At 50.4% G+C, this 27509-nt stretch overlaps 1 protein-coding gene across 1 annotated transcript in view; it reads left to right on the top strand.

The window, feature by feature from the left end:
• Nucleotides 1-27509, top strand: part of pkhd1l1.1 (PKHD1 like 1, tandem duplicate 1) — a 137915-nt gene that overhangs the window by 88260 nt on the left and 22146 nt on the right. The window contains exons 48-65 of the mRNA XM_078398424.1: nt 107-345; nt 866-1002; nt 2188-3181; nt 8163-8354; nt 10878-11005; nt 12220-12538; nt 14280-14424; nt 16225-16313; nt 16773-16924; nt 17782-17911; nt 18557-18675; nt 19855-19984; nt 21444-21617; nt 22275-22378; nt 23289-23415; nt 24522-24619; nt 25222-25312; nt 26223-26371. Coding sequence (XP_078254550.1) covers nt 107-345; nt 866-1002; nt 2188-3181; nt 8163-8354; nt 10878-11005; nt 12220-12538; nt 14280-14424; nt 16225-16313; nt 16773-16924; nt 17782-17911; nt 18557-18675; nt 19855-19984; nt 21444-21617; nt 22275-22378; nt 23289-23415; nt 24522-24619; nt 25222-25312; nt 26223-26371 — 3517 coding nt within the window. The remainder of the gene's footprint in view (nt 1-106; nt 346-865; nt 1003-2187; nt 3182-8162; nt 8355-10877; nt 11006-12219; nt 12539-14279; nt 14425-16224; nt 16314-16772; nt 16925-17781; nt 17912-18556; nt 18676-19854; nt 19985-21443; nt 21618-22274; nt 22379-23288; nt 23416-24521; nt 24620-25221; nt 25313-26222; nt 26372-27509) is intronic.

Raw genomic sequence — 27509 nt, 5'->3', positions numbered from 1 at the left:
CCGTGTATCTGTACAAGGAACATACTGGCTCCCATCGGCGCCGCTGTGGTACCAGGGTCAACCCCGCGCCTGTTTACTACTTGTAATTCCTTCCTCCTACGGATAGACACAGCCAGAGGGAGAGTGAGCAGAGGACGATCGAGGGCGTGTCAACGGACGGGAGGATGCTCAACCTGACGGAGCCGCTGCGGTACCGGCACCTGGGCACCGTGCTCTCGCTGTCCGGGGCAACGCTGGAAGCCCGGGCGGAGGTGGGGCTGCTGAGTCGCAATGTGGTGGTCCGAGGCTCCATCAACGAAGAGTGGAGCGACATCATCGAACGATGCCCGGACGGGTTCGACACGGGTACGGCGGGGGTGGGGGGTGCGGGGGGGAGGGAAACGTGCAGGTTGGGCACGACCCGCGGCCGCTCCCGTGGGCCACTGTGGCCAGTCCCGGGGCACCATCAGACAACTGTGTGCGTCTGAAGATCAGTTCCCTCATCCTCTCCCTGCTCGCAACATCCCTCTCGTGGACCGTTCCCAAGCGGACCTTCCCGCCCGTGGGTCGTTGCAAACCGGACCATCCCGCCCTGACCTTTCCAACTCCAAAGCCTACCCCTCATTCAGGACGTGGGACTGTCTGGCCCGACATCCATTGCCCCTGGGTCTGGATCCCAGACCTCCTTCTACAGCAGGTGTGCTGCACTCCCACCACGAAGGTCACGTCAAGGTGGCAGCACATCATCCCATTGGCGACCAGGGGATGGACGACCATCGCTGGCCGTGCCAGGAACGTCCACAGACGGGGGAGAGGGTCGTGTGTGAAATCGAGGGGGCTCCCGGCGACGCTTCGCTTCCTTAACCAGCAACTCCTGTCCCTGCAGGTGAGTTTGCCACCCAGACCTGCTTCCAGGGACGGCTGGGTGAAGAAATCGGAAGTGATGAGTACGGAGGCTGCATCATGTTCCACTCTCCGAGACCCGACCGCGGGATGGTGGTGGGCAGAATTGAATACGTTGAGGTAAGACCCCATTACCCCCATTACGCGCCAACTTTTATCCGCCTTCCTCCCACTCTCTACCCACCACACATCCCAACCTTTCTCCCGTCCCACCCACTACACGCGCCTAACCTTCCCACGCTCCAACATGCCAACCCCCCTGCATGCCTTAACTCTTGACACGCCACACCTAACACCAACTACACGCCCCAATCCTTCATCCGTCCCACATGCCGCAACCCATCGCCCAGTCAACCCTACCACCAACCACAAGCGCCAACTTACCGGCCACCCACCCAACCACCAACATGCCTCAACCCATCCCGACCCCACCACCGACCGCATGCCTATGTCCTATCCCGGCCCACTTAGTACTAACCTTGCCACACTTAACCATCGACCCATCCACTCCATCCTAAACTGCATAGCACGATATCTGAAATAGTTGTATGCAGTGATGAAGCCCAGGGGGGAAGTGAAGACATGTCTCTTGAATCAACGTTAGGTTTCGATTGTCGTCACCTGAGATGAGGAGTTAAATGAACAGATAATTGTGAGCTAAGAGCCATTCACTACTCAACCAATTTTCATTTTTTGGTTCGTCCGCCCTGGAGCTGACCGCACCCTGACCACTAAATCCACCTCACTAGATCACTGTGTAAAGAAGGAACTGCAGATCCTGGTTCAAACCGAAGATAGACACAAACGGCTGGAGTAACTCAACGGGACAGGCAGCTTCTCTGGAGAGAAAGAATGGGTGATGTTTCAGTCTGAAGAAGTGTCTTGACCCAAAACGTCACCCATTCTTTCACACCAGAGATGCTGCTTGCCCCGCTGAGTTACTCCAGCTTTTTGTGTCTGTCACTAGATCAGCGTTGCTTTCTTTTTTAATACCGATATGAAAGTAAAGAGGAATGCACAATCCCAGGACACCTTTTCATGCGTTCAACGGGCTTTATCATTCCTCGCTCGCTCCCCTCCCTCTCACTGACTGCCACTCTCCTCACCCACCCTATCTCTTTCTCTCCCCTCCCCATATCTCCTCCCCTGCCCCTTCTATCTCCCCATCTAGAGCCCTCTCTATCCCGCCCTCTATCCCATCTCTGCCCCTCCCGGCCCTTCGATATACTCTCCCCATCCCCACCCCTCCGGCCACCTCTATCTCCCTTTGCCCATCTCCACCCCTTCCCAATCTCTCCTCCCCAGGTCTATCATGCAGGGCAGGCCTTCCGACTGGGCCGCTACCCACTGCATTGGCACCTGCTGGGTGACCTGTCCTTCCAGTCGTACGTGCGGGGGTGCTCCATCCACCGGACCTTCAACCGGGCCGTCACCATCCACGGCACGCACCGGCTGCTGGTGGAGGGCAACGTGGCCTTCAATATCATGGGGGGAGCATTCTTCCTGGAGGACGGCGCGGAGCGGGACAACGTCCTGCAACACAACCTGGCCGTGCGGGTTCGCCGGAGCACCAGTCTCCTGAACGACGACCTGCGGCCTGCCGCCTTCTGGGTGACCCACCCCGGCAACACCCTGCGGCACAACGCGGCCGCGGGCGGCACCCACTTCGGCTTCTGGTACCGGCTCCTGCAGTGGCCCGAGGGGGCGTCGTCCACCCGGGCCTTCAGCCCACGCACCCTGCCCCTCGGCCTGTTTCACAACAACTCTGCCCACTCCCTGGGCTGGTACGGCCTCTGGATCTTCCCGGTCTACCAGCCTAGGGAGCAGAGCGGCCGGCAGCCCGAGCCCGCCGCCTTCAGCTCGTTCACCGCCTGGAGCTGCGGCAAAGGGGCCGAGTGGACGGACGGAGGGGCCATCCAGTTCCACAACTTCCTGCTGGTCGGCAACGAGAAGTCCGGGGCCGAGGCCCAGCGCATCCAGCGGGCTGCCGTGTCCGGGTGGGGCATGGCACTGATCACAAACCTGACGGTGGTGGGGCACGCTGACGGCCTGGGTCTGCCCTCGGGCTCCTGCACACAGCGGGGCCTGGTCCTGCCCTTGGACCAGGGGCTGATCGTGCAGGGGCTCCAGCTGGTGAACTTTGATCGGCCCGGCTGCGCGGCTCTGGGGCTGGCCGGCCATTTCGGAGGAGGTTGGAGCGTGCGGTTCAGTCAAGTCCGCTACCACAACACGTCCAACAAGGCACATTTCGGCTGGGAACACCAGGTGATGCTGGAGGACATGGACGGATCCCTGGCAGGTAAGGAAGCGCTGGGCTTGGAAGGGAGAACTGGGTATCCAGTGGAAGATAGGAGACCAGGGTACATGAGTGGGAGTAGGAGGGGGAGACAGAAGGGCGCAAGAAAAATGAGAAGCAGGCTGATGGTTACAAGGGGAATATTAGTAAGGAATGGGAGTAAGCGGTTGTGAACTCGCCTGCCCCACTCCTATTGCACCAGGGTGGGGGAGGTTTGGAATGATTTTGCATCAACCCATGGATTCGTGGAGCCAGTTAATTGCAGAGTAGGAGCAGGAAGATTGAAAAACTAGCTGTTGGATAACAATCTGAAGAAGGGTCCTGTTGTGAGGCAAATGAAAATTCCAATTTACTTAAACTTTATTTAAGCTTTAAGCAACTCATCTCTGTAATACATATCTTCAAAGCGTCTGGAAATTATCGCTGATTCCGCAGGCGTCGCCCGCCCGAGATTCCCGCACATGCGCACACTTCATTCTCCCCTCCTGTTTATAAGTTGAGACGGTCAGGGGGTTTAGTATGTCTTGATGACCGTCGCAGCACTGGAGCATCAGGAGATAATGGTGTTTCAATAGCTGGTGGTACATATATTACTTGGTCATCAACTTCACTCATATTGTTATTTACATTTTCAATTTTAGAATTACTTGTAGAAGTTTTCATAGGGGATGATGGGAGTGTTGAAGGAAGTTCTCGATTAATATTATCAAGGAGTGGTGGAGCTGATGGAGAAGATGGACATGGTGCAAGGTCACGAAGTGAGACAGTTGACTGACGTCCATCCTGATACTTGATAGTTGCATAAGAAGGGTTGACATCAGTCAGTTCAACTTCATCAACAAAGGGCTCATTCTTATTTGATCGGACATATCGACGAAGCAACACAGGCCCAGGGCTAGTCAACCATGATGGCAGAGAAGTACCACTAGAAGAACGCCGTTTGAAGTTAAAGAACCGCTCATGTGGAGTAGTATTGGTAGCGGTTGACAGTAGAGATCTGATGGAGTGTAATGCATCTGGTAGAACACACTCCCACTGCAGATCTGGTATGTCGTTTGACTTTAAAGCCAGTTTCACTGCTTTCCAAATGATTCCGTTATACCTCTCAACCTGACCATTTCCAATAGGATGATATGGTGTTATTTTACTTGTTGCAAATCCTCTATTAGAAAGGTAGTCCTTTAAATCTTTTGACATGAATGAGGTGCCCCTATCAGAATGTATGTAACTTGGAAATCCACAGAATGAAAACAATTGATCTAAACATTTGATAACCGTAGCAGCTGACATATTTGGACAAAGAAAGGCAAATGGAAACCTCGAATATTCATCAACTATGGTAAGTATATAAACATTTTGAGAGGAGGATGGTAAAGGCCCTTTGAAGTCAATACTCAAACGTTCCATAGGTTGAGTAGCTTTGTTCAATCTTCCTTCTTCAAGATGGAAAAACCTTGGTTTTAATTCAGCACAGATTCTACATGAAACACACGTCATCTTCACATCTTCTGTAGAGAAAGGCAAGTTTTTGGAACGAACATAGTGTGACATACGAGTGACTCCAAGATGACACAGTCCATTGTGAAGATCAGTGAGTGCAGAAGAATGAACAGAGGCACAAAATGCTCGAGTTAGTGCATCCAGAGCAACATTATCCTTACCAGGGCGGTACTCAATTGAATAACTATATGCAGATAATTCAATCCTCCATTCATGAATTTTACTGTTTTTAATCTTCGTTCGCTTCCGATTATCTAGCATAATAACTACTGAATGCTGATCTGTTATCAAAGTGAAGTACTGGCGAGCAAGGAAATGACTCAATTTTCTCACTGCTTCAATAATTGCTGTAGCTTCCTTTTCGACGGGTGGGTAATGCAATTCACTACCTTGGAGAGTACGAGACATGAAAGCCACTGGTCGTCCTCCTTAATTAATGAGTAAGCTTGATTGTAAGCTGACTGTAAATTCAAGATTTTGTTTTCTAATAGTCTCTGTCGTATTAAAGGCGATGCCAAACCATTGATAAACGAGCCTCGAATAAGTTCCTGTCGATATTGATCAGCTGTAACTGCTTTGAAGGCACAGTCTTTGAAGTTCTTGTAAAAACTCATCAAGTGACTCACCAGGTTTTTGTTTACAAGTAGCATGGAGGTGTCGAGCAAATATTACATTGGGTGTCTTAACGAACAGTCTGCTTAGTACATCAATAGCAGAATCATAAGTTGTACATTCCTCTATGTAATCATATACATCATAAGAGACAGAGCTTATTAATGTCCTGAATTTGTCTGGTGCATTGTCGCCACACTTATCAAAGAAGTTATTTAGTGTACGAAGCCAGTGCTTCCATTCCTTTGCTGCAGTAGGTGAGTTGGGATCCAGATCCAAGCGTTGTGGTTTCAATAGTTTCTCCATCTCGATGTCACACTGCTTAACTTCGGAGATTGAGTTGCTTAAATTGTTGTGAGGCAAATGAAAATTCCAATTTACTTAAACTTTATTTAAATTTTAAGCAACTCATTTCTGTAATACACATCTTCAAAGCATCTGGAAATTAGCGCTGATTCCGCACGCCTCGCCCGTCCGAGAGTCCCGTACATGCGCACACTTCAGGTCCTATCCATGTTCTCCAGAGATGCTACCTGACATGGGTAGGAAATGGGATGAGGTTCTACAAATATGATATAGGGAGTGAGGCAAAATGTTAAAAATCAGTGCGCCCAGGGGAGTGATCTCCAGATTACTGTCTTTGCCACATGCTAGCGAGGGATGGAAAGAAAGATGGGACAGATGAATGTGTGGGTGAGAAGTTGGTGCAGGATTCAGATATTGGACCATTAGGATTTCTTCTGGGGCAGAAGTAACCTGTACAAGAGGGATGGGTTGCACCTGAACTGGAGAGGAACCAATGACCTGGCAAGTGTGTATGCTTGTGCTACATGGATGAGTTTAAACAACATTGGGAGGGAGGGAGGGAGGGCATGATCCAATGCAGGAGTGAGACAGGTGAGAAGCTGGAAGTTGGTACAGAAGTGATGAAAATAAGCTCAGTGGACAAAATAGATGGGAGCATCGCTGGGAGTGAGGAAGGACTATTGGATTGAAATGCACTTATTTTAACGTGAGAGGCTGATGAACTCAAGGTGTGGATAGGTACGTGCGTCTGGAACTTTGTAGCCATTAAGTATACTCGACTAAGAGAGAGACAGGACAGGCAGCTTAGCAGGTGCTGCAGAAGAGATAGAGGTGAGGGTAAAAGAGGAGGGGGTATTTCTTATGCTTTATTGATTGACGGGCCATGACAGTACTCGGTGATGACATTACTGATGGTTTGTCCAATGAGGCTAAATGGGTGGAGCTAAGAAATAAAAAGAGGATGGTTACCTAGTTTGGAATGTACTACAGGCCCCCAAATAGTCAACAGGAATTACAAGAGCAATACTGCCAGGAGATTGCAGGCAGCAGCAATAAGGCAGTCATAGTAGGGGATTTTAATTTCCCCAATATAGACTGGGACTGTCATAGTGCCGAGGGCCTAGACGGGGTGGAATTTGTCAAATGTGTTTGGGTAAGTTTCCTAGGGCCCTATATGGAAGAGGGCAAAGCTTGATCTACCATTAGGAAATTGGGAGGAAAAATGACTGATGTGTCCATGGGCAAGCCTTTTGAGACCAGCTACCATTGATAGTTTTAAGGTCATTAAGGATAAAGACAGGACGGGCCCACTAGTTAAAATTCTGAATTGGGCAAGGCCACCTTTGATGGTATTAGATAGGAACTTGCTCAAGTTGATTGGAGTAGGTTGGTTGTGGGCAAAGGAAGGTCCGGAAAGTGAGATTCTTTTAAAAGGGCAAGGCAGTTGGGCGTAAGGAAGATTGAATGATGAGAGAAATTGATCACTCTAATCAGGAAAAAGGAGGCATGGGACAGGTATAGGAAGTGTAGACAGGGATAAACTGTATCCCTGGAGGAGTTTCGGGAACTGAGGACCATACTTAAGAAGGAAATCAGGAGCACAACAAGGGAGCAGAAGATAACTCTGGCAAATAACAGTAAGGGAAATCCAAAGAGCTTTTATAAGTACATTAAAGAAAAGAGCATAAATTAAATTAAGGGAAAGAGAAACTAGAGAGAGAATAGGGCTCTTCAGAAACCAAAGCAGACATCTAAGTGGAGCCACAGGAGATGGGAAAGGTCCCCAATGTGTGATTCTCCTTTGTTTTTACCGTGGAGAAAGGCATGAAGCCTGGGGTACATGAGACCGGAATGGAAGTGTCTTTATGGAATGAGCTGTCAGAGAAGATATTTGAGGCAGGTACTATTACTATAACATGTAAAATATATTTGGACAGGTACATGAATAGGAAAGGTTTGAGGGTTATGGATCACATACAGGCAGGTCGGACTAGTGCAAATGGGGCAGCTTGATCAGCATGGGTAATTGGGCGGAAGGACCTGTTTGACTGTGTGACTATCTGTCCCTGTGCTGCTGATGTTGGAAGGAGAGCTAATCGAGTGGAGTCCAGGGCTAATTTTTCTGCCCCACTCCACCCACCCCAAGTACCCACCCTTCCTGTCCATCCAGTTTCCCCTTAACCCCATCCCTCATCCGTCCCTTTGCTAAATGTGGAAGGGTCTCCCTGAATGTATCACATCTGTTTGGAACATAGGGCAACAAATCTGGGGAGTGTCACACTGTGGCAGGGGCAGTAGTGAAGGAGCACTGTGTTGTAAGATCGGCAGTACTATAGGAGCGCTGCATTATGGGAGGGGCAGTACTGAGGGAGTGCTGCACTGTGGGAGGGGCAGTACTGAGGGAGCACCGCACTGTGGGAGGGGCAGTACTGAGGGAGTGCTGCACTGTGGGAGGGGCAGTACTGAGGGAGCACCGCGCTGTGGGAGGGGCAGTACTGAGGGAGTACTGCACTGTGGGAGGGTTGGTGTGGACTGTCTAGCTGACAAACACTGCTATGTTTTGCAGGTGGTGCTGGTTACAAGGTGCTCCCTTACAGTCGGATCTTGGACCCTGCACACTGCTGGCAGTCAGCGAACTGGAGCAGTGGCTACCCCGGTGTGGTGTGCGACTCCACTGTCACCTTTCATCGCATGGTTGTGCAAGACGCCTCGCCTTATTCTCTCTGGTGGCAGCAGCTCATCATATCCAACACTCACGGTGCGTCTGCTCTGCTCTGCTTCCTGCCACCTTAGCTTTCCCATCCCACTGCAGCTGTTCCCCAGGCCACCACTGCTCACATCAGGCAGGGAGCTGGTTTCTCACTGTTTGAAAGGAGCCCAGAGAATCAAGAGTGTCAATGTAATTTTTACTTGCTGCAACAACACAATAAATAAATGCACAATGATTGGTAATGATTTAAATTAATCATCACACTAGGTCTTCAAACCATAATAGTACAAATCCAAAGTACATGGTGCAACCGATACAAGGTCCACAGTGGATCATTGCTGAGGTAGGGTTGTGCCGTGTGGTTCAAAATTCTGATGGTTGCTGGGAAGAAGTTGTTCTTGAACCTGGATGTCATGGTACTCGGGCTCTTGCACCTTCTTTCTGATAGTAGCAGAGAGGTAAGATTTTGGCCAGGGTGGTTGGATCTTGGATATTAGTTGTCTTTTTGAGGCAGCTCTTCCTGATCATCCTTTCGATGATGGGGAAATCAATGCCCATGATGGACCAGGTAATGTCCACCACTTTCTGTAGCCTCCTTCAATCTGGGGCATTCCCAGTGACTGAACTAGGCTGTGATGCAGTCACTATGCTTTCTATCGTTCGATAGAATATTTAGCAACATGCCAAATCTCCTTAAACTTCTAAGATGGTAGAGGAATTGGAGAGGTTTCTTTGTGATTGCACCAATCTGCTAGGCTCAGGACAGATCTTCAGAAGTATACATGCCAAGGACTCTCTCCACCGCCATTCTGTCAATGAAGACAGGTTGAAGAATCCTTGGTTTTCCCTTCTTGAAATCAGCCATCGGCTCCTTGGTCTTGCTAATGTTGAAAGTATGATTGTTTTTCTGATACCATTCAATTAAATTATTGACCTCCCTCCTGTAATCTGATTCATTGTTTGTCCAACAGCAGTGGTAAATATGGTGTTGGACTTCATCTGGCTACACTGTCATGGGTATAGTGAGAGTAGACCAGGGGACTGAGCACACAGCCTTGAGGTGGTAATCAGTGAGGACAAAATGTTGTTGCCAAATCCATGCTGATTGAGGTCTGCCGATGAGGAAGTTGAAAATCCATTTGAATAAGGACAAGTAGAAACCCAGTTCCCTGAATTTACAGATAAGTTTAGAAGGGATGATGATGGAGGTCAGGTAGCTGGAGACACTTCCCGGCACTGGGACCAGGGAGATTGGTGTTGAGTTTGTGTGCTGGAGGAGGTGGCCCAGTAAGGATCATAATGTGAGGAAGATTACTGGAGTTCGTCCTGTGCCCTTTATTGGTTAATGTGGCTCAGTTCCATCCCACTTTCTCCTAAACAGATCAAAAAACTGCAGGTGCTACAGAACTGAAACCAAAACAGAAAATGCTGGAAACACTCTGTATATATATATATATACACAGAAAGAGAGAGAGATATGGTCGATGTTTCAGATCTGCCACACTTTATTGGAACTGGGAAGGAGATGGAGAGTTAGTTTTCAGTAAGAGGGAAGTTATGGAAAAGAACTGTAGAGCAAAGAGAATGTCTGTGATTGGATAGTCAAAATGGCCTTGTTGCAACAGTTGCCAGCACGATATAGGTCTGAGGAAGGGTCCTGACCCAAAACCTTGTCCATCCATTTCCCTGCACAGATGCTGCCTAGCCCACTGAGTTCCTCATCACTTTGCTTTTTGCTCAGCATGTTAAGCTGTACAGTTTGTGCATTGAGATGTTAATGGTAGGGTGGTAGGACATGCCCAGCATGCTAGCCGTACAAAAGGATAACAAACACTGAGCCAATACAGAGCTGTCCATCACAGGGAACTGCCCTTCTCCCACCCAGCTTGCTTCCCTTGCGTATTATGCAGATTCTCTGCACAGTAGATGCTGGAACTCTCGACTAACTTTTCCAAGCTAATGGCTTCAGTTATAGTCTGTGGTTTAGGATTATTGTCACATATATTGAGATACAGTGAAATGCTTTTGTTTGGGTCCTTTCCAATCAAAACAGATTGTACAATACCTGAATACAATCAAGCTAAACATGGGCAGTGCAAAATGCCAGAGTGTGCAATACAGTTCTGAGCATTGTAGTGTAACAGTTCTGGCAGAAAGTCCAATATCTGCAAGAGGTCGTTTGAAAGATCCAGACTGTACCCTAGCTTATGGAAAGACAGTTCAGAAGCTTGAGAACAAATTGGACGAAGCTATTCCTGAGTCTGGTGGAAAGCACTTTCAAGCTTCTAGACAGTCTGCCTGATGGGAGAAAGAAGACAAGGCAATGACCAGGATATGAAAGTTCCTTGATTATGTTGGCTGCTGATCTGAGGCAGTGTAGATAGAATCAGTGGTGGGGAGTCTGGTCCGTGTGATGGATTCTACATTTTTTTACGGTCTTGGTCAGAGCTGTTCCCAAACCAAACTATGATGCAACCTAACAGCTGAACGAGGGAGATGGGTGGAATGTATTGCATGGTTTATTAATCAACATGATATGCTGATCCAGGATTTCCTTATGTTTTGATGCAGGATTCAGTGCTCTTTCATCCCACGACTGGTTGGCCCTCGTACCCAACAATCAAACCATTAATTTGCATTTCAAGCTTGTTGATCACATCACCGAGATCTCCTATAGAGCCACCTTCTACCACTTCACGGTACTGGCAAGACTTTGTTAGAGAGCTCAGTGTTAGCACACCACGTAGAGAAGTTTGAGTGGGTCACCCAGGGCAGGGTGGGTGGGACAGGAAGATTTTGTTGCAACCGGGGCTGGTTCAACCCAGTCAACGAGAAGGATCTCAAGGACAGGGCTTCACGTTGCAGTCGAAAGACCAGAACACAAAGCTGATGCTAACCCTCCAGTATTGCGCTGAGGGAGTACCATACGGTCAAAGGTGCTAAAGAGGTAGCAATGTGGGATGGGGTGGGATGTCGGGCAGCTAGCTAGCAGAGACGGGCTGTGACAGGCAGTGAAAGGTCCTCCTGCTGCTCAGTGTTTCAATCAATTCATTGGGAGGGGCCCATTGTTTGTCAGTTACAAGTGGAGACATAGCGGTAGCTTCAAGACATCTCATTTCAATTCCATTCAGTAACACTGAGGAACAGCTGGTTATTTCACTGAGTTATCACCCTGGACGTGTGTGGAGTTTACACATTCCCCACTGTATCCATGCAGATTTCCTCTAGGTGCTCAGTTTCCTCCCACAGCCCAAAGAAGTGTGAGTCGGTGGAATAATTGGCTGCTGTAAATTGCCCCCAGTGTGTTGATGAGTGGCAGAATCAAAGGAAAATTGATGGGAATGTTATGAGAATAAAATGGAATCAGTATATCTGGGTAATTGGGGAATGGCATGGACTTGTTGGGCCAAAGAGAGGGAAGGGGAGGGGTGATATCATTTTCTAATTTGTTAAGAGCTTGGCCGACCCTGTGCCAAAGGAAATTTCTCCCCTCGATCAGTCCCTGAGAGGTGACCATCAGCCTGGGACATGGGTGTCCAAGGACTGTTGATCTGAAAATAAAACCATTAACCGACCCTTTTTCCTCGTTCCCAGTCTTGGAGTGAGGATAGGGCTGAAAGGGCTTGTGATGTGTGAGATTGGGGGTGAGGTGATGTCAGGGGATGAGAGGGCAAGTCACGTAAGGTTGATGGGGTAGTGGGGATGTCACGTGTGTGGAGGGGAGTGAGAGGGCAAGTCATGTGAGTTTTTGGGTGGGGGGGCAGCTCGTGTGTGAAGTTGCGGGCGAGAGCAGCTCGGGTGTGCGTTGGGGGGGGGGGGGATTTAGGGCAGCTTGCATGTGATGTTGGGGGTGAGAGGGAAGCTCATGCCCGGGTCACGGTGAGGTCTGTAATGCTTCCGTGTTGTTTTGCAGGAGAGCGATCATATTGTTGTGTCCCACAACTTCACTCAGCACCCTGATCATGTCCAGGTCACAGATCTGCACCGGAATGCCTCCCTACTGCCCCTGGATGGGGCTCACAACCAGAATGGTGACTGGTACTTCGACAAAGACAACATGACCTTGTACTACCTGGGTAAGATCGGGAGCGGTGTTGGTCAGCAGAGTAACGCCTGTCCCAGGTGCCGCCAGGCCTGGTGGGCTGGGCACAGGAGGAGGATGCAGAGCCAGTGGGACAGAGCTGATCACACGGGGGACCCCAGGGTGGAGGGGCTGTGCCCGGGATTTGGGGGTAACTGCAATCTGTGGGTGACCCAATTCAAGTTTGAGGGTTTGATTTCCGTACTTTGTCCGAACCTGTCATTGACCTCCATGTAGACACAATGAGCTGGAGTAACTCAGTGGGTCAAGCAGCATCACTGGAGAAAAACGATGAGTGGGGTGATTCGGGTCGTAACCCTTCTTTAGACCCTAGAGTTAAGACTAGAATTAATCCCTTCAATTTGCTGAAGACTACTTCCAAACTAATAATCATTTCATTCAGTTCTTTCCTCTCACTAGATCTTAAGTTACCCCAATAATCTTGAGATTTATAATGTCCTTCTTTCTGTAGACTGACCCAAACTATTTATTCAGTTAGTCTGCACTCCTTTTCTCGGCCATTTCATGTTCTCCTGTTTTTGACGGTAAATTTGCCTTCACTAATCTGTTTTATTCACATACCCATGGTTTTTACTGTCATCTTTTATGTTCCCTGCAAGCTTACTCTTATCTCTATTTCTCCTCACTTAATCATTAGTCCTCTGCTGAGTTCTAAATTATCCTCAGTTCAATGCTTTTGTTTATTAATACGATAGAAATATCTCCCCCCTTTGATCTAACACTATTCCTAATCTCGCAGTTGAGCTCCCATCCTGTTTTACTTTTGTGTCAAAAAGGGAGAACTGGGAGCTAGACACGTGCCTGCTCCTTTTTTTCTGGAGTTGTATTCTGGGCTGGAAGTCTGGAGAGCAGCTTCTTGCTCATGATCCACCTTGTACAGTGACTCATAGGTGACACCTGGGGGTCGTCCGTGGTACTGTTGCTGTCACAAACTGATTCAGTTTAGAGAGAGATCAGCCATTATCTCAAGAATCAAGTCAAGACTGTAGGAAGGAACTGCAGATGCTGGTTTACACCAAAGGTAGACACACTAATGCTGGAGTAGTTCAGTGGGACAGGCAGCATCTCTGGCGAGAAGGAATTCTTCAGTCTGAAGAAGGGTCTCGACCCGAAACGTCACCCATTCCTTCTCTCCAGAGGTGTGACCTGTCCTGCTGAGTTACTCCAGCATTTTGTGATCAGTCTGAAGAAGGGTCTTGACCTGAAACATCACCCATTCCTTCTCTCCAGAGATGCTGCCTGTCCCACTGAGTTACTCCAACATTTTGTGTCTATCTCTAGTCAAGAGTGTTTGATTGTCATATGCACCCAGGACTGAAGCAATTAACTTTTTCTTGCTGCAGCTTTACAGGTACACTAAATGCAGCAGCACAACAAATAAATCCATCATAAATTACTGGGTAAACCAGACTATGACAATGCAAGCCAAGATATGTAGTTAATGGGGAAAAAACAGTTGATGGGAAAAGGCTGCTCTTGAACCTGGAGGTAATGATTCTTAGGCTCCTTTCCATGATAACATTTAAAGAAAGTGAAAAAAGAACATGGCCAGAGTGGTGTGGGTCTTTGTGATATTAGCTGCCGTCTATGAGGTAGTGCTCCTGTACATCCCTTGAATGATGGAGGTCACTATTAATAATGGGCTTGGCAATGTTGACCTCTTCTGCAGCCTCCTTCATTGTTGGGTGTTCACTTTACTGAACCAAGCTGTAATGTGATCAGTCAGTGTGCTCCCCACTGTACATGTGTAAAGGTTATTTAATGGCAAAGAAGAATGCATTTACAATCTCAAAACTTTCATTGGGTTCACTTCAGTATTTTTATTCCCGTCGTTTGTTGTGAGGCTAAAATGCGCAATGTTCCAGTTTCAGGAAAGGGTTCCCCTCGTTGGCTGAGTCTGGACCCAACAATGGTCAATGTAAACATCCACCTTCGTGTATTCCGCCGCTTTTATCAGAACACTGCTCCTGGGTCACCTCCGCCAGAAACATTCAACCGCTCAACCTCCCAATACAGGTAACGCCTGCTTCACCTCCGGCTGTGGGATGTAGATATCCACCTTGCACCTCATGCATTGAGCTTCATATGTGTTACAATATAGGAGGCCTTTCAGCAGATTTAATCCATGCTGGCTCTCATCAAGCCCACCCATCTCCACTGATTTCCCTGTAACCTGCTCTCCCCACATTCCTATCAACTCCGCCTCAGATCCCCCCATTCACTTGCACACCAAGGGACAATTTACAACAGGTAGTTAACCCACTAGCCTCCAAGTCTTTGGAATACAGGACAAAAATGGATCACCCAGGGGAAGCCCAAGCGGTCTCTGGGAGAAGTGCAAACTCCTCACAGACAGCACAAGGTCAGGATTGAACTTGGGTCTCCAGAGCTACGAGGCAGCGACTATACCAACAGCAACACTGTGTCACCCACCCTCTCAATAATAGTAGAACCAGGAGCAGTGTTCAGCCATTCAGTCCTTCGAGCCTGTAGACCCATTATCAAGATCATTCCTGATTTTCTCCCACAGCTCCATTTTCCTGCCCTAACCTAGTATTCCTCAAACCAGAAATCTATCAACCTCTAAATTCACACAAAAACTAATCACAAAAATTCCAAAAGTCCTACACCCACTGGGTAAAATAAAATTCTCTTAGTCCTAAATAGAATGTAGAACAGTATGGCACAGGAAAGGGCCTTTGGCATACCAGGTCTTCACCAACCATGAGGCCAAATAAAACTAATCCCACCTGCCTGCACATAGTCTGTATTAATCTATTCCCCGCCTGTTTATGCACCTATTCAAACACCTCTTAAGGGTCACTGTCATATCTGCTGCCACCACCTGCTCTGGCAGTCTATTCCAGGCATCTACCATGCTCTGTATAAGATATGTTCCTCGCAAATCTCCTTTAAAATTTCAGTCACATTCTGTGAGCCATAGTCCTTGACTCCTCAGCCAGGACAAACATCCTCCCTATATCCTGCCTTTCGAGCCCTGCCAAAATACCCTGAACTCTAAGCACAGTCCTGGTCTCTCAGTCTATGCAAGCCTGCCATCACTGGCTGCAGTCTGGTGATAAATAGAATAAGCAGTGTTTTACTGTTCCCTCTTGAAACCCTACAGAGTTGTCCACCGATCATTCTGCAGAAAGAATTACCTCTGCCCCTCTACCAAACGCAGGCTCGGCGATCGCTTCGCTCAACACCTGCGCTCGGTCCACGTTGGCCAAACTGATCTCCCGGTGGCCGAGCACTTCAACTCCCCCTCCCATTCCCAGTCTGACCTTTTTGTCATGGGCCTCCTCCAGTGCCATAGTAAGGCCCACCGGAAATTGGAGGAGCAGCACCTCATATTTCGCCTGGGCAGTTTGCAGCCCAGTGGTATGAACATCGACTTCTCCAACTTTAGATAGTTCCTCTGTCCCTCTCTTCCCCTCCCCCTTCCCAGATCTCCCTCTATCTTCCTGTCTCCACCTATATCCTTCCTTTGTCCCGCCCCCCCTGACATCAGTCTGAAGAAGGGTCTCGACCCGAAACGTCACCCATTCCTTCTCTCCTGAGATGCTGCCTGACCTGCTGAGTTACTCCAGCGTTTTGTGAATAAATACCTTCGATTTGTACCAGCATCTGTAGTTATTTTCTTATACCTCTGCCCCTTTGGCTCTTTGTTGAATTTAATCAATTCTACTCCCTCTGATACTGACCTTCATGACCCTCACATCTATGTTCAAAATCTCAGCATTAACCTGTGCTGTTGGTTACCTGTCGTGTAAAGCACAGCCTCCACTCACTCTGAAATTTCTTCTTTTCTAGTTTGTGGTCAAACTCTTCCTTCTGGGAATCCTCTCCAGAAAACAACTTCATGGTTCCCAAAGAAGGTGACAGCGTGGTTGTAGCCAAAGGTAGGAGCTGGTCCAAATAATCTCACCACAAGAGTTCACTAGTCAGAAGTTCAGTTCAGAAGGCTGTGGAGACCAAGTCAATGGATTTTTTTAAGGCAGAGATTGAAAGATTCTTGATTAGTATAGGTGTCAGGGGTTATGGGGAGAAGGCAGGAGAATGGGGTTGAGAGGGATCGATAGATCAGCCGTGATTGAATGGTGGAGTAGACTGGCCTAATTCTGCTCCTATAACTTACGAACTTAGTAAAGGCCTCCTAATGTCAGGAGCCTCATGGTTTAAGGAGGTTCCTGGGGGTTAGGTTTCATTAGCATAAGGGGCAGCTGGAAGACAGTTGATCAGGTGCAAGTTCTATCTAAATAATGATGGTTGTTTTGATAAATGTAAGTTTTGTGATCTTTTTATGGCCAATTGATGAATTGGAAGTTGATGGGTACTTTATCAATATATCTGTAATGCAGGGGTCTGGCTTCTGATTGACATAATGATCCCATCACTTTACAAACTCACCATATATGGCACCTTGGAAGTTAAGGACCTGAATGAAACATCGAGCTCCAACTCGTCGTCTTACATGAACATCGTCCTCAATGCTACCTACATCTCCATCCAGGTAACACACACCCAACAATGAGCGAGCTGGCTGCTTTCCACAGCTCAGTGGATGTTGGGTACTCGGGGTGGTTGACGGGTGGGGGTTTGGGAGGCGGGGGGGGAGGGAGAGGCAGAGACGGAGGCAGAGGCAGAGGCAGAGGCAGAATAACAAAAGGGCAGCTCCTTGTGCTGAGTCCAGGAACATAAGATATTCTGAGAAACTGAATGTGCGGTTGGTAAAGTGTGTGGGATGGTGGAAATGCGAGGGGAGAGCGGGATTAGATGAATGGATCAGGTGCGCAAGGTGTGAGAGTGGGATTGGATGGGGTGGGATATTCCTGTGTACAAGGTCTGAGGGGAGTGGGTTTAGATTTGGTGAGACATTGACGTGTCCATAGTCTGCGAGTGGGTTTGGATGGGGTGGGCCATTGATGTGTACAGGATCTGAAAGATAGTGGGATTGGACAGGGGGGATGCGAGACAGAGGGGGTGAGTTGTTAGTGGAGCTAGACTATAGCCTGCAAATGCTGCTGCTGCTTCTGGTCTTGTGCTAGAGTAGTGCCTGAGACGTGTGAGATGCTGGGGGGCGGCACAGTAGTGCAGTGGTAGAGTTGCTGCCTTACAGTGCCAGAGACCAGGGCTGATCCTGATTATGGGTGCTGTCTGTACGGAGATTGTACCTTCTCCCTGTAACTGTGTGGGTTTTCTCCGGGTGCTCCGGTTTCCTCCCACATTCCAAAAGAGTAGAGGATTGCAGGTTAATTGGCGTTGGTTAAATTGTAAATTGTGCCTAGTGTGTAGGATAGTCGTAATGTACCTGGTGATCGCTGGTCAGTGTGGAATAAGTCTAAAGTGTGCTCTTGGTGTTTCTGGCAGGGGGGCAGGTTTATCGCTGGCACGCTGGAGGAACCGTTCCGAGGAGAGCTGTTGATCGTTTTGCGAGGAGACCACAAGACCCCGGATTGGCCTTTACCGAACGGACCCAATCAGGGTTCGAAGGTGCTGGGTGAGTCAATTCAGCAGCACATCGAAACACGTCCCATCATCGCTCCTCCCTCAGCTGCCCTCACATTTTATTCGAGTCGTCCAGCCACATCCTGTGAGCACAGAAACAGAAGCACAGGTCCATTTCGCCTCTCACATTTTCCCCACCTTTGTGGTCAATCTATCTCCATATTCCTAACTTTGCCCCATATCCCTCCATAGTTCCCTCATTATCCTGAATGAATGATGACAGCCTCCACAAACCTCCGGGACAGTCCATTCCAAGAATATCTCTGTGTTGGGTGAAGAAAGTTGGCCCACCAGTCTCTAGCTGTGAGCATACCGGTGATCTATGTAATTGCAGCAAAGCTCATTTGATCCTCTGGATAACCCAGTGCCGGGGGGGAGCTGGACACATGTTTACCGAACTCTGGTATGGCTGCTGCCCCCTTCTCCGTCCTGTGACCCAGCTCAGGCAGTTGCCTCCCATCCACACCATGGTCTGGTGTCTCTGGGGATAGGGCTCCAGACCATCTCCTGTGTTGAAGGTTTCTGGCTTTCGCTTCCTGTCCCAATCTCATCGGGGCCTAGTGTTGAACACGGGAGCCGCTTGTTCCGAAGTTCGGGAGCCTGAGCTCCCTGTCGTTGCTTCTCTCCGGTTCTGCAGGCGTGTTTGGAGGACTGGAGCTTCACGGGATTCCCCACCAGCTCTACAGGACCAAGCTGGGTGTGACAGCACCGGTGGGCTCCCTCAACCTGACGCTAGCAGCCCCCGTCGATTGGCAGGTACGGTCAGGGAGGCCGGGTACCGGGAGATCGACTCGGGCCACTGGGAACTTCCTGACAAGGGGAATGGGACTCTCCTCCGGGATGGCAGAGTGGGGCTGAGCCCTGGGGGAAGTGGGCGGAGGTGTGGGCCTGGGCACAAAGGTTGTGTGGAGAGTCAGGTCTGAGCATTGGGGTTGGAGGGAGGGGGGGGAGGGGGGGGGAGAGGTCCTATGTCTGGGCATGGAAGGGGAGGGGGGAGTGGGTCTGAGCACTGGGGTGGAGGAGGAGGAGTGGGGGAGGCGAGGGGGTGCAGGGGGGGAGAGGGCCAATGCCTGGGTATGGAAAGGGAATGCAGAGGGGACAGTGGGTCTGAGCATTGGGTCTGGTTAGAAGGGGAGGAGGAGGAGGGGGGTTGGGGGGGGGGGGGGAGAGTGACAGTATCTGGGTTTGGAGGGGGAATGCATAGGGAGGGGGGGGGAAAGAATACCAGTGGACTGCAGGCAGAGACAGGGGAAGGTAGTGGCATCATCTGTCCGATCGATGGCAAGTGGGAGCACCATGAACTCTCACAGGTGACATGGAGGAAGAGCAGGGACTTTCACCAGTGTTCCCACTTCACCTGGTCACTGTTGTGGGATCTTGCTCTGCATCGTGGTCTCCACATGTCAATCGTCATCAGAGCAAGTACACTGTCCATCGGTTCTCAAGATCCCACTCCCCCTCCCCCCTCCTTCCCCTCCACTCCCAGGGCCCAAATCTACTCTAATCCCTACACCCCTTCCTCGCTTTCCCCAGACTCAGACCCACTCTCACTCTCTCTCCTTTGCTCCCAGGACCCAGATCTACTCGACTCCCTTCTCCTCACTCGCCACCCTCCTCAATCTCCATCCCTAGATACCAGCCCACTCCCCACTCTCCTCTTCCCTTCTTTGCTCCCAGGGCCCAGATCTACTCTACCCTTCTCTCTCCCCCCTCCTCAGATCTACTCTACCCTTCTCTCTCCCCCCTCCTCAGATCTACTCTACCCTTCTCTCTCCCCCCTCCTCCGCCACAGTGGACGACCTGTGATCCACAACCTTCAAACTGAGTTGATGATCAAGGGTCAGAAGTCTGCACATCTCTGCTCCATTCCAGTCTCTAGGGTACCTGGGGCTGTACACTTGTGCTGATGCAGCTAACATTTGTTCTCTCTGGCAGGAGGGCGATCGGATTCTACTGACGAGCACCTGCCGTGATGCCAAGCAGTCGGAGTCTCGGACCATCCTCTCCGTCTCGCTGGACGGTAGAACTCTGCTGCTGAATCAGCCTCTCTCCTTCACACACTTGGGTGAGTGCCCTGGTCACACAACACGTACCTCCATGCCAGGCACCGCTAGGGGCTGGGAGCACTGTGAGGGATGGCTGGGACATACACAGAGTTATGTATATACGGCAATATGGCAGTCCATTCGGCTCAATCAGCATCTCTTGTCCGTCCTCCCATCCCCATTCCACCACTCTCTTTTCTTCCTTTTCCTGAATCCCCTCTTCTCGTGATTCCTGACTCTGAGAGCAAATCCAGATTTCCCCCCCTCAGGAAGGAATTTCCTTCTGAACTCCCCACTGATTTTCCTGATGACAGCATCGCCTGGAAACCTTGGGCTTCCAAGAGATTTCTTCTCCTCCTTAGACCTGCCCTACCCCTTTCATCAGAAACCTCAAGACCACAGGTTAGAGGTGGCGGAAATAGACAATAGGTGCAGGAGGAGGCCATTCGGCCCTTCGAGCCAGCACCGCCATTCAATGTGATCATGACTGATCATTCTCAATCAGTACCCCTGTACGATCAGTATCAGAAAAGCTGTAAAGAGGACCTGGGGAGCAAATTTTCTACGCAGAGCATGTTGGGTCTGTTTAATTGGCTGTCGGAGAAAGTGGTGGAGGTGGATACAATTACAACATTTAAGACATTTTGGTCCAGTTTGTGGATAGGAAAGGTTTATAGGGATATGGGGCAGATGGGCTGGCAAATGGGATGGGCTTAGATGAACGGCACACTACCTACCAGCTGTGGGCGTAAACCCCGTATCCCACCTGCGGGCACAGACCTCACACTCGGCCGCGGGCACGGGCCCCCGCACACCGGGACGGCGGTCAGGGCCCCGCACACCGGGACGGCGGTCAGGGCCCCGCACACCGGGACGGCGGTCAGGGCCCCGCACACCGGGATGGCGGTCAGGGCCCCGCACACCGGGACGGCGGTCAGGGCCCCCGCACACCGGGACGGCGGTCAGGGCCCCCGCAGCTGGAACGGCGGTCAGGGCCCCGCACACCGGGACGGCGGTCAGGGCCCCGCACACCGGGACAATGGTCAGGGCCCCACACACCGGGACGGCAGTCAGGACCCCCGCACACCGGGACGGCGGTCAGGGCCCCCGCACACCGAGACGGCGGTCAGGGCCCCGCACACCGGGACAATGGTCAGGGCCCCACACACCGGGACGGCGGTCAGGACCCCCGCACACCGGGACGGCGGTCAGGGCCCCCGCACACCGGGACGGCGGTCAGGGCCCCGCACACCGGGATGGCGGTCAGGGCCCCGCACACCGGGACAATGGTCAGGGCCCCACACACCGGGACGGCGGTCAGGACCCCCGCACACCGGGACGGCGGTCAGGGCCCCGCACACCGGGACGGCGGTCAGGACCCCCGCAGCGGGGGTCCGTGCCCAAAGCCAGTGTGTGGGCTGCATCCGCAGCTGTTCCTAGTCCGGGCGCCAGTGTGACTGGAGTTTGTTCTTATTCCAGTGGAGATGTATGAAGTGAACGGAGGAGCCCGGCGCTACAGCCTGGCAGCAGATGTTGGCCTCCTGAGTCGAAACATCAGGATTGTGGGACACGATCATGACAACTGGCAGGAGCAGAAGTTCGGGGCCCGTGTGTTGATCAGTTCCTTCTTCTACAACGACTTTGAGGTCAAAGGTATCCCTGCTCTTGTTCCTTTCTCCCCTGGAAAGCTGCACAGAGACTCACCGTGAGAGGGGTTTTCTGGAGGGAGGTGCTGGGAGGGAGGTTGACCGAGAGGGTAGCTGTTGTCAGTAGGTGTTGTCCTGTCATCGGACCGAGTAGCGTTGGGGGTGTGGTACAGGGGAACACACCGCTGGTCTCCAATCCTCTGGGAAAGGAGGGTGCTGGAGTTTGGTCCTGTGGGCTAAGTTACAGGACGAATCCTGGGAGAGGGGAGGAAGGTGGTCCGGGCCTTGGAGAGTAGTGGGATTCAGACCCCTCTCTAGGTGTTGCCCTTTCCCCGGTGCGCTGCCCCCCTGGTGCCGACCCTCAGCCGGGTGGGCACTCCCTCTGCATTACCCTAGCAGTGTGGCCACATTTTGTCCATGTGTCTGGCTGAGCTTTGACCAACAATATTCGTACTCAAGCAGCAGCTGACATCTTGGGGTTTCAGGGTGTGGCTGGTGCCCTGACCTGACGTAGATTGAGATCCTTCCTCCTAATCAGTAAATTGTCACCTTCCTTTTCCATCCCGGCCCAATGAACATCCTATTGGAATCAATTTGCAGGTTGACGGAAGGAATCAAGCTTTAGTGATATAATTAAGGTTCGTATTTTGTGTATGTTGCCTAGGTTACGCCAGAATAAAGGATGTTGAATTCTACCACAGTGGCCAGATGGGCTACATCGATTACTTTGACCCGCGGTACTCTGTGGCCTTTCTCAACCTCGGCCAGGTTTGTGCAAGGAATCTTTACATTTTTTCTGGTTTTTCTGTTCATGCTCCCTAATGAAAAGCTTCCCTAAATGTGAAAGTTGGGAATTTGGACAAAGCATCCGTCACACCAGATTCCCTGCACGCAGCCCAGAGTATTTGCAGAGGATTCCCCTGCATGCTGTCCAGGGTGCTTGCATCAGATACCCTTACACACAGTCAATCACTCAACACACTTTACCCCTGCCTGTTGCTTTGGCCCCACCTGCTTCTCATGAGGTGGGTGTGAGCGGTGTTGAGGTTTAGAGGTGTGCTGAGTATGGCAGGGTGACAGTTCCCATGTTATATGCTCATACCGTGTGTTCTTCCTTCAACTGTCAGGTGAGAGGGTGCAGGGGCCAGCAGGCTGCAGGTTCTGAGCATAGACAACCCCCCTGGGCGGCAAACACTTTCATCCCAGTCCCAGCAAGGGTGGTGTCAACCAATGCAATGCAGAGACCAGAGGACACATCTCATCTTAGATGCTGCCTGGCCTGCTGTGTAACCGTAGCATATATTTCTTTTATCTCCGATTTCCAGCACTGGGAGTGTTTTGTTTCTTGATCTACATTGGGAAAGATTTCAGAGGCACCCACAGCTCCGACACAACAAGTCCACCGGACGCCAAGCCCCCATCCCGAGCTGAGACTGATGCTTTGGGCTCTGCTCCTACTGTCGGTGGTGCAGGCTGCGAGACTCTGCCCACCCATGGGTGTGAACCCCAGATCATCCATTGAGAGAGTGGGCAGAGGGATCCATTCAACAATGACAGGGCTGATCACACAGTGGAAGGGGAGAGAGTGAGAAAACACCCTCCTGGATAGAAATTGGTGCGTTTTGTTTCATGACATCAGGAATTGATTCCTGGCATTGACTGGAATGTTCTCTCCCAGGTCGAAAGAAATGAATCCTACATTCAGGGCTGTGCTATACACAGTGGATTTTCTCCTGCCATTGGGGTATTTGGAACAGATGGCCTTAACATCGATGACAACATCATTTATAACACCCTGGGGGAAGGTATGTGGAGTTCTGTCTCGGACTGTGGGTTGGGGGCTGATGATGAGCTTGTGGGGGACAGTGAGGAAACTAGTAGAGAGATGGTGACCAGTTTAACATTCCCTTCTGAAGTCAACAGGGTTTTAAATGCAAGGTAGACCTAAAATGCTGGAATAACTCAGCGGGACAGGCAGCATCTCTGGAGAGAAGGAATGGGTGATGTTTCAGGTCGAGACCCTTCTTCAGAACGTTGAACTCTCGTCGGAGAGAGGAGGACAATATCTTCAAAGTAAACATACCCTGATGAGATTTTACAGTGGAACGGACAATGTGTGTAGGAAAGAACTGCAGATGCTGATTTAAATCAAAGGTAGACAGAAAATACTGGAGTAACTCAGCGGGACAGGCAGCACCTCTGGAGAGAAGGAATGGGTGACGTTTCAGGTAGAGACCCTTCTTCAGGGTTTTAAATGCAGCAGTTGAGAAGGAGAATGGTGCATTGACAATAAGATTGGAGTTACAGGCATAGAGTTACAGGCATAGAGCCAATTATCTTGGTGTCTGGTGGGGCTACATCTGGATGACCGTGCAGGACTGGTCTACCCACAGACAGATAGACATACAATGGAGGGAATAACGTATGTGGAGAGATGAAACTAACACTTTAGAAGAATGAGAGGTCTCATTGAAACAGAAGTCTTTCATGGGAGGATGTTGGATGGGACATCCTGGGGGTCTAGATTCAGGGGTCAATCTCGATTAAGAAGCAACTATTCAGGGCAAAGATGAGGAGAGATTTCTTCAAGCAAAAGGGAGATGCTCTCCTCCACACACAGCACAACCTCAGTCACTCTACACCGAAGGCAGGATCTAATGGCGTCTGGTTGAAATTGGGGATTTGGAGCTAGTGGGGATAAAGTAGATCAGCCGTGGTTTGACTGAATGGCAGTTGAAGGGCTGAAGTCTGAGGAAAATCTGATCATCTCAGAAAGTCGAGGTTTGGTCTGAGGTACAACTCTCAGGATAGGATGCCCACGTGCGGTTTTTCATGTTGTCTCTGGCGATGCCCTTCATAAGAATGACTTCCGAACCGCCGATGGGTTCAATGCATTCCCTCACTTTTCCAGGTATCAAGGTGTGGGGGAGCAGGAACCGCGTGAGGAGGAACCTTGTGGTTCTCAGCAAGTCGGCAGTGTTTCAATACTCCTGGACAGCAGCAATCGAGGTTTGCCAGCGTTGTGGGAATGGTGGGAGGTGTGGGGGGGGGGGGGGCGGGGGGTGTTGAGAGGGATTCAGCATCCCTTCAAGCTTCCCTTTCTCATGATAAGCAGGAATACCCAGGTTCCTGGGCACTGCTCCAACCTGAGTAATTCCTTAACCCAGGGACCTCTCGCACAGCCCCTGACCCAGGGACACACACACACATGGACCCCGGGTCCTTGTGCTGTCCTGGTCTAGGGAACGCACTACCCCCAAAGACCCAGCACAGTAATCGCCTCCCAGTACAGTCCCAGCTCGTGTTCTGGTGGCCAGGGATGGCAGCAACCTCCTCCTTCTTTCCCTCTCTCCTTCCTATCCCTCCCTATTATTACGCAAACTATTTGCCCAGTTCGGCAGCTCTTGCCCTGCCGACAGTAGTTCCCAGCCCAGCCTCTGACCTCACCCCCCCATGATCAGAGAGCAGTCTGGACTTGTGGTCGATGATGTCTCAAGGCTGCAGTTAGTGACAAGCCCTGGGTGTGGAGGGCACACTGTGCTGAGCTCCACACATTCTGCCTCACACCTTACCCCTTGTCAATGTCAATGTCAATGTTTCTTGCTTTCCAGGTGGACAAAGGCTCTGACACTGTGCTTCAGGAGAACATAGTTGTGGGCTCTGAGCAGTTGGGTTACCGCATTAATGGAGAACCTTGTCCCGGTGAGTCTCAATGTCACTGCCTCTGGTGAACACGTTACCGATGCCCATCTGGCCGTCGGGAAGCAGGCGCACACGATATGGAAGGAGGAACGTACGAGCCTCCGCTATCAGACCATGGGGCTTGGAGAGGGGTGGGTTCCTGTATCAAATTCCTAAAACCTTGTGGCTTCAGGGATTGAACTATGATGGTACTTTGCAGAAACCCTGAGAGTTTCCGGGACAGGACCATTGGTTCTCAAGTCGGGGAGTGAACAAATGAACGATTGCAAGAAGGCGCCCAGGTCAGGCGGCTCTGCACGTCGGTCCCAGAAGTGGATCTGCAAACTAAACTAACAGGGACATTGTTGCTTAGTTGAGGGAGAAGGCAACGAAGGAAGAATGGGTTTATCACCCATCTATTTTGGTGCTTGGCAACAGACTGAGCACCTCCTGTGTTCCTGGTATCTGAAGGCTTTGACTCTCCTTGGCCCACAAGGGGCAAGGAAGATAGAGAGCCACTAGAATGGGAAAATATCAGTCATCATCTCCCCAGAACCTGGGTCAGGTTCGAGGGCCGAATGGTCTCCATTTGGGGTAGGGAGACTGAGGTGCAAGGAGCTGTTGAGCAGAAGGCAGTGGTGAGTCAGGAGAGAGTGTGGTGTGGGGCGAGGCAGTACAAGAACAAAGAGCACTTTCAGGCCAGTAGGAAACTTGAGTAAGAGTTCTCAAACAAGGTAGCTGCTGAACAGAGCGTCCTTGCAAGGCAGTCTGTGTGGGCTGGTGGTTTGTGTTAGGCGGGGGCCAGCCTGTGCAGGCTGGGGGCTCTGCGCATAGTTCAGACTGTGTTGGTTTGGGGTTTCATGCAGGGTAGCCTGTGCAGGCCAGGGAATGCATAAACCACTTGAAGGATGTAACTACTGCTGTTCTGCAGGACGACCAAATCCCATTGAGCCTTGGACTGATAACGAGGTCCGTGGAGGTCGGATTGGTGTTTACATGAATGAAGGTGGCCCTCCCAACTGCTCCCTTATCCAAGGATTCACAGTGTGGCAATGCCAGGACTATGGCATCTACTTCCAGGTAAGAATTCATCTTGGGAGCTTCTTGCTCAGTAGATGTGAAGGGGAACATTTGTACCACATTGATGATCCAGTAAGTGCTGCCTGACACTGACAGGACCTTGGAGTAGGATTGGGTCACTCGAGTGATAGCCCAGGTAGCATCTGATCATTTACACTTGGCTTTTACTTAAATGATAATGATGTATTTGTAAGGGGTGGACAATGCAGATGAGAACCTGGTAAGGATTAAATAATTCCACACCATAAGGATGAGGCTTAGCCAATGAAAGTTTTAGTTTAGTGATACAGCATGGAAACAGGCCCTTCAGCCTTCTGATTCTGCGCTGACCAGCGATCACCCGTATATTAGTTCTATGTCCTATACTCTAGAGACAATTTACAGAAACCAAGTAACCTGCAGACCTGCACGTCTTTGGAATGTGGGTGGAAACCGGAGCACCCGGAGAAAGCCCATGCGGTCACAGAGAGAACATGCAAACTCAGCACCCTTAGACAGGATCAAACCCAGGTCTCTGGCGCTCCAAGGCAGTAACTCTACCACTGTGCCACTGAGGTCTGTATAACGCCTCTGTGGAACCTCAACTGCAGTGCTGTGGGCTCTTTCTGTCTCTGAATCAGCTCGCCTTGGAAATGGTGTAACACAAGCACACTGGACTAGGTCCTGGGACGAGGGGTTGTCCTGTTCATCCAGATTTAGAAAGATTGGAGTTCAGATGAATGAGAAGTTATGTCATTGAAACAAGGTTTTCAATGGGATGAACAGGAGAGCAGCCATCTCTTCCAAAGCTCTGCCAAAGCTGGAGTCTTGAACCAGGGGCCACATTCTGAACCAGGATGGGTTGTAAATCCACTGAAATTCTCTACCTCCGAGGATGCTCGGATATCACATATATTTAAAGTGGAGACTGGTGATTTATGGAAATACAGAGAGCACTTAGAGCCTTACAGCGGCACGGTTTAGGCAGTGTGCAGGGCTCAATCTTTTCTCATTGCTCCACCAATGATTCGACTTTAGATTTTACTCTAGACTTTAGAGATACAGCGCAGAAACCGGCCCTTCAGCTCACTAAGTCTGTGATGACCAGCAATCATCTCGTACAATAGAACTATCCTACACACAAGGGATCATTTACAAT

This window comes from Rhinoraja longicauda, chromosome 4 (genome assembly GCF_053455715.1).
Source record: "Rhinoraja longicauda isolate Sanriku21f chromosome 4, sRhiLon1.1, whole genome shotgun sequence".
NCBI classification, from domain to species: domain Eukaryota; kingdom Metazoa; phylum Chordata; class Chondrichthyes; order Rajiformes; family Arhynchobatidae; genus Rhinoraja; species Rhinoraja longicauda.
Note: the sequence above shows the minus strand (reverse complement) of the source record. Positions and strands in the feature narration are given on the sequence as shown.